We start from the raw sequence: 7,510 nt of genomic DNA on the forward strand, positions 1-7,510 counted from the left end.
TTTTTCCCATGCTGCTTTCAGGATTCTTTCTTTGTCTTTGGTTTTGATGAGTTTGATGATGATATGTCTTGGTGATTTTCTTTTGGGGTCTATCATATTTGGGATTCACTGGACTTCCTGAATGGATATATTGTCATGTTTCATCTTATCAGGGAAGTTCTCTTCCAACAAATCTTGCACAATTTTCTCAGTGATTTTCTTTTTCTCTTCTTGTTCTGGAATTCTGACTACACATAGGTTACTCCTTTTGATGGTATCCACATGAACCTTAGGCTTTCTTCATTTTATTTTGATCTTTTTTCTGATTGATCCCTTTCCAAAGAAGTATTCAGATATTTGTCTTCAGTCTCACTAAATCTGTCTTCCATTGATTCGATTCTACTCCTTTGTCCTTTAACGTGTTATCTATTTCTGAAAATTTAGTATAATCTTCTGGATTTCTATCTGTAGATTTTGTATCCTTTCTAATTTTTTATTTATTTTGTCATTTTGTCCTTGTATTTATTCCAAAATTGTTATACAGTTTTCTCTGGGTTATCTTTAATTTTCTCAGTGTTTTCCTTGATCTGTCATGCAATAGTTTGAAGATACCTATGTATAATTCTTTTCAATTCCTTTTCAGGGAGTTCTAATGTTACTTCTTCCTCAGGGATGTGTTCTAGGTCTGTATCCTGCTCCTTTGTTTCTACCACTTTATCTTGCTTCTTTGTGTGGATTGTGATGGTCTGTTGTCTCCAAGTCATTGTGACATTGTTGTATTTAGATCTCTGTTAACTGTTTGTGAAGAGCAGTTAAGGGTGAGTGGTCATTTATTGTTGACCAGTTGGTAGAGAATGAAGTGGTAGCTCTCACTCAGTAAGTGGAGCTGCAGAAGGTGCAGGTGTGGTTGTGTTGTATGGGCATGGTTGCTGTCTCCCACTGAGACAGACAAAAACAATGATTGAAAAACCATCAAAAAATAAAAGCAAGCAGACAAGAAACACAGGAACAATCACCAAAAAAAGAAAAAGAAAAACCTGCAATATCTGAAGAGGGGATAATAAGAGAGAAGAGGTAGAGTAGGAGAATAATGAAGAAAAAAATGGGAAAAATGCAAAAGGAAAAACAAGGAATGGGGAGAACCATGAGAAAGAAAATAATGGGGACCAGGAACAGGGAAGAGAGAAAAAGCTGAAAAACTAGAACTGGGGAAAAGAAGAATAAAGAATAATAATACAAAGGATGAAAAAAGAATAATAATAATAATTTTTAAACAGACAAAAACAAACTAAAACTTTAAAAAAAAAAAGAAAGAAAAAATCTGAGCAGGGTGGGGCAGATCACCCAGACTCGTCATAGCACACAGACTGGGATGGAATTCCTGCCCACCCAGAAGATGGGTGGGAGTGAGAGATAACCATATCTCCATTCACCAAGACAGTGTGGGGTATAAGAGTAACAAGGGGAATATTGCACCTTTCCAGTCTTTCATGTGCAGAATGTCCTTGAGGTCCATGAGCCTATTCCTAGGTGCCTGGAATCTGACAGAATTCTGACACTTTAAATATCCAAAATGGTCAAACCCCTTGTAAACATTCAAAATTGCTGTACCCTCCGTACAGCCAAAACTCCACAGCTCAGTCCGTCTCCATCTTCGCTGTTTCTCCTTTTATTCACCAGCCAGCAGTGCAGTCCCCTGTGCAGCCTCTGGCTAGCAGGGCTGACTTTTAGGTTAATTCTTAGATCCTAACACCACTTGGCAATATCCAAGCTGTCCATGCCGTCAGAATCTCTGACAGACCGCAGCTCCGTATGTCTCCTTTATCAGTGTTTTCATGCAGATTCTTCTACTAGTTGGAGTTTAGTCCACTTCCGTATCCTTCCTTTCAAAGCTCAGGGCTCTAGGATTATCTTCTGTATCTCTGTTAATTGGTTCCCCTTTTCTTTGTTGAAGAGGGTCTGTGTAGTTTGTCTGCCTATTCCACCATCTTACCAGAACTCCCAACCCCATAGGATTTCCAAGGGTGTAAATCTTTATAGAAGCAGACTGCCTCATCTTTCTCCCACAGAGCAACTGAAGGGTTCAAGTCACCAATTTTTTGGTTAGAAGCTGTATTCAAGTTTAAATTCTACAGCACTTGGTTTCTGGGAGACTGTGGTCTGTAATGGGAGCCCTAATTCCATCCTGCAGCTTGACATAAGTTTCAGATACTATTTGGGTTCTTTATGACTATATATTTGCATAGGATCACTATGAGTCAAAGACGACTCAATGGCACCTTACAACAACAACAACAACAACATGACTATTGTGGCTAACATAGACAAGTTCCAGGACAAACCTAGGGAGGAGCAGTTTGCTTTCAGGAAGAGAATGGTTGAAAGTAGATTAGACTCACATAGGCTACTAGGGAACTTTCCTGAGTGTGTCCTTTTCTAATTTAAATTAAGGTTGGGGTCTTGGTATTTGTTTGGTAGCCACGTGTGGCTAAGACTCAGACTGCATGGTCATGAGTCACAGCCTAACTGGCTCACCCCCTAGCCAGCTAGTCAAGGCCCAGAACCAATCCTGTAACCCTTTTCTATCTTCAATTCCTTGCTTCTGTAGTCCCATCTGCCACTATAGGAATCTATCTACCACCAATTATGATTTTATGATGATTTCTTCTTTTAAAAAAAATCATATATATTTGGCCACATGGCCATGACTCAGCAGACTCCATTCAGCTTCCTCATGTTGGTAGTTTACCTCATCCAGGATGACTTCTTTGTTTTGTCTTTGTCCTGCCCAAGGGTTAACACAAGTGTCTCTACTGAACCTGTTTGAATTTGGGGTCTCTTTTCCTTGTTACAAAATAAATGTTTTTAACCATTATGCCACCAGGACTTCTTCCCAGCATAATAAGCCATACAAATTCACATATTGATAAAGCTAACTTTTGACATGATAAAATCTTTAAAATCAGAGTGAAAAGGCAAATTTGCTGCAGAGGAGCAATGACTAGATGGCAGCAGATTTTTCATTGGCAATGAACACAGGCTGGAAAATATCTTCAAAATATAAGAAAGATGACTGTTAATCTGAAATTTTATGCCCCACCAAACTACTTTTCAGAATCCTGCTTTTTGTGAATCCATAAAAGATAAATTCTGGTGACTTGATGCCTAAGGCATTTGACTGCTAACCAGAAGGCTGGTGGTTCAAACCCACCAGCCACTCCTCGGAAAGAAGGTGGGGCCAGCTACTTCTGTAGTGATACCACCTCGGAAATGCAAGGAGCAGTCGCTAGGAGTCAGGTCTGACTTGACAGCAGTGTGTTTTTGTGTAATTGCATATTTGATAAAAATTATGTTTGGTGCAAAATCTGTAAGATGTAACTACTATTACTTTGGAATAAATAAAAGAACTCCATGACAGTATTATAGAGAAAGTTTACGTGTAAAATTCATTCATTGCATCATTTACAAAAGGCCTTTTGTCTGGCATGAGAAATACTGATCAGCCCCTAAAACCAAAATTATTCCACTAACTGCCTTGCCATTGTCACTTCTGACCTTGTTAGCCCAGGTGTAAAACTTTGTTAGCCCTCATTGTTGTTATATCTTCCAAATATATATGTATATAATAACAATAGTGACTATATAAAATAGCTAGTGATTTTTGGTGGTTTCCATTGCCCACTGGTACTTCTCTGGTGGTTTCTCTTAAAAGTCAAGGGGAGACTACAGAAAAGGCTGTTTGCTTTTATGTCTGATAACTTGAAACTGCCCATATCCCAGCTCTTTCAGATCCCGGAAGTATGCTGAAATTTCAAATATCACTAGATTCGTGTGTTTTTCCCACACTCCTCCAGTTACCATAGAATCTATTCCAACTCATGATAACCCCTGTGTGGCAGAGAAGAAATATGTCCCACAGGGTTTTCAATGGCTAGTTTTTCAGAAGTAGCTTGCCAAGCCTTTCTTTCAAGGTGCCTCTAAGTGGACTTGAACGTTCAACCTCTCTGTTAGCAGCCAAGCATGTTGGCACCACCCAGGGTCTCATGTACATCATATTGATCACTTAATAATGCACTGAGCTAAACATTTTATAAAAATTACTTCATTCAGTTCTCAAAAAAGCTCTGTGAATTAGAAACTATTACTATCCCTGTTACACAGAAGCAGTTAAGGTGACCCAGGCAGATAACGTATCTTCCAGAGTCACACATCTGATCAGTAGCAGAGCCAGGATGTGGACCCAGGTGCTGTAACTCCTGAACTCATGCATTAACTCTACCTCTCATATCAAAAACCCATTTCTAGTATCTAGAAATGAGTTAGCAATTTGACAACTGTTTTAAAAAAATGAATATTGCTTACAAGAAACTCTGGAGACCTTGATTTGCTTGAAATTTGTGGTATGTTGCGCATTTTTAGATGGCTGTTTAAATGCTTACTGTATTTTAATTTGCAGGCCCAAGAAGCTAATACTAAAAGCTTTCAAACAATATTGGTTCGTCTTTAAAGACACATCGATGGCCTACTTTAAAAATAAAGAACTTGAGCAAGGAGAACCAATAGAAAAACTAAATCTTAGAGGTAAGAGTGGCCGGCTAGTGTCCTGCATCTTGCTGTATCTGGTCATGACTCAGCGAGCAGATTAAAGGCAAGATTCCTACAAAATGAAGCAAGGTTTAATTCTCATGGAACATCATCTATTATGTAACTACTTCAAAATGGCAGCCTGGATCCAGTTCCCCTTCACCCTGGTATATGAGCCTTGAATGTGGTACAGGAAATGTGGTCATCTGCATTCTGCTGTCCCTTCTTGGCCATTGTGCCAAATTCTATGGAACATAGGTAACTGATGTCCATAGGATGGCATTTAAGTTAGTGTAGGAGTAGGAAAATCTTGCTGACACCAGAAACTGAGTTATGTTTAATTCAGTGTCACTTTAATGCTTGTCTTAATTTCTGAAAGGAACTGTGTTATCTCTTTATTAATTGTAGAAATATTTAATTAACCAGTGCACTCAATTCCTTTATCATGGTGGCAATCAGAGAACTCCCTCTGCTTTATTTCCAAGCTTATGTTCATAACAGCTCCTATGAGTTAGGTTAGCCAATATCGCCTTAAAAAATTGAATTCTGAAAATTATTTTTAAAATCATTTTTCTTCACCCATGTTCATTGCTCCTAAACCAAAAACCCACTACCATTGAGTCAGTTCTGACTCATAGCGACCCTATAGGACAGAGTAGACCTGCCCCCATAGGATTTCCAAGGCTATCATCTTTATGGAAGCAGACTGCCACATCTTCCTCCCATGGAGCAAGTGGTAAGTTTGAACAGCCAACCTTTTGGGTTGTAGCTGAGTGCTTAACCACTGTGCCACCACAGCTCCTCCTAATATCTCATAAGTCTTATTAAGTTATCTATTAATTGATGTTATCAACTTGCTCCTCCATTTTTCAGAAGAGAATCAAACATGAGAGGACTTATTTTAGTCCTTATTTTGGATGCGCACCTGGTATTTGTATAGCAAATTTATCAGAATTCATTTTGTCCCTGTTTTCTGCCATTCAGGCTGTGAAGTTGTACCAGATGTAAATGTAGCAGGAAGAAAATTTGGAATCAAGTTACTAATCCCTGTTGCTGATGGTATGAATGAAGTGTATCTGAAATGTGACCATGTAAGTAAAACCACAAAAATGTTAAGTCATTTCACCCTTTTTTAAGCCCAATAGCAAAACATGTAAGATATTTTCCCAAATCAGGGCAAACGTGCGTCAATCAGCTATTGCTTTGTAACAAACAACCACAAAATCATAATAGAGTATAATAATAAACATTTGTTTCTGAAGCACGTGCAGGTGAGTAGGGGTGGAATCATTCAGACTACCATATTTTTACACAAATAACATGTGCCTTTGATGTTTGTTTGCCAACCATTCCCCACCCCTAGGAGGTATTTTCGTAAGCACCACTAAGGCCTTTTTTTTTTTTACAAGTTGCTGTAGTGTCAGCTGGGCATCTACTTAAGCCACAGATCTGCTGAGGCTTGAGGCTCATGTCTGTGCCATGTGTATTTAGTCTGTGTCCCAGGCCACCTGGAGAAAGCTCTTCTCATAGCAATGGCAGAAATGCAACAGGATAACTGGAAGCATGCCAGGCCTTTTAAGACTTAGGCTTGAAATTTTCAGTTTAGTTCTACCCACAGTGCATTGGGCAAAGTGAGTCACATGACTGAGCTCAAAATCAAGGGATGAGAAATTACACACTGGCTCTAGTAGCATGGAATGTAAAGTTAAGTTACATGGCAGAGGGAAGAGGAGGGTGAAGATTAAGATCAATAATTCAATATGCCATAGTGTTACTAGGGGTCCTGGGACCCTGAGCAAGAGTCCTTGCCTTCCACTGGCAAATAATTGAACAGGAGAGGCAAAATGTCCAACACAAACCAAAGTCTATTAAAGAGAAAGGGAAGAGCTCATCACAAGGGAAAGATGGAGAGGAGCTTTCACTGACACTAGTCTCCCATCTATCTCTCTCCAAACAAAGGATGGCCTAGGGCTTATGAAGCATTTTAGGCAGGAAAAAGGCATCATCTTTATTCATGAAATAGGTGGGGATCTCTGGGAAAGAGGTGGAGTTATGAAGATCAGATGTGCACACAGAAAACAGGCAAAATGGATTCCACCACATCTTTGTTGGAGCAAAGATGGAACCTGTCCCAAAGGCTGCTAGGATGCTTGACATGATTTATTCTGGGATCTTGCACATGCGTGATGTCTCTGGACCCTGGTTCAAGTTCCAGCCAGGGACTCCTGTTCTTGACTGTCTCTGGTGGATGGTCACTTTGTGTCCATCATATTGAAATTTACTGTGTATGCTCTGCACCTGGAGAGGTACTTGAAGAACAACTCAGGAGGCTTATCAGCATTTTACAGTTGGTCAAGCTTGTGGGGCTTTTGAAATGTAGTTTCTTATCTTTCCTAAGAGCTTGGCTTGTTAATCACAAGAAGTTCTCTGTCACCAGCAGCAATAGTTACATAGTGTTCCACACATAGGCTTAAATTTTAAGAATACTGAGTTAGGGGCTGCTTGCTTCAGCCAGCCCAATTCCCTGTCTGTCTCAATGGCTTTGAAGAATTCCTTTCTTCAACTGCATTCCCTTCACTCAATCCCCTTCACAACTATCCCCTTCACTCTCTGAGGTTCAAAATGAACACAGACATTAAAGAACAGTAGAAGCCACCACTGAGTGGTTCACATCCCATCAATGACCGTGATTCCTACATAGAGATTTAATGATTTCTTCTGTCATATGAAAAATGGAAATGCATCAAGGAAAGCTCTCTGCTAACTTGGGTTTTCACCTGTCTGTGCGCCATGATGCTCCTTTGTGGCTTTGGTTCATCTTTCAATGCAAAATACAGAATTTATCAAAGCCAACATACCTACCCACTAGCCCCTTGTTGTTGTTGTTGTTAAGTGCCGTCGAGTCGTTTCCGACTCATAGCGACCCCATGCACAGCAGAACGAAACA

At 39.7% G+C, this 7,510-nt stretch overlaps 1 protein-coding gene across 1 annotated transcript in view; it reads left to right on the plus strand.

The window, feature by feature from the left end:
• Positions 1-7,510, plus strand: part of FERMT1 (FERM domain containing kindlin 1) — a 62,155-nt gene that overhangs the window by 41,785 nt on the left and 12,860 nt on the right. Inside the window, exons 9-10 of the mRNA XM_007952471.2 lie at positions 4,436-4,560; positions 5,548-5,654. Coding sequence (XP_007950662.1) covers positions 4,436-4,560; positions 5,548-5,654 — 232 coding nt within the window. The remainder of the gene's footprint in view (positions 1-4,435; positions 4,561-5,547; positions 5,655-7,510) is intronic.

This window comes from Orycteropus afer, unplaced genomic scaffold, assembly GCF_000298275.1.
Source record: "Orycteropus afer afer isolate SDZICR_OR568_19922 unplaced genomic scaffold, OryAfe1.0 scaffold00340, whole genome shotgun sequence".
Taxonomy (NCBI): Eukaryota; Metazoa; Chordata; class Mammalia; order Tubulidentata; family Orycteropodidae; genus Orycteropus; species Orycteropus afer.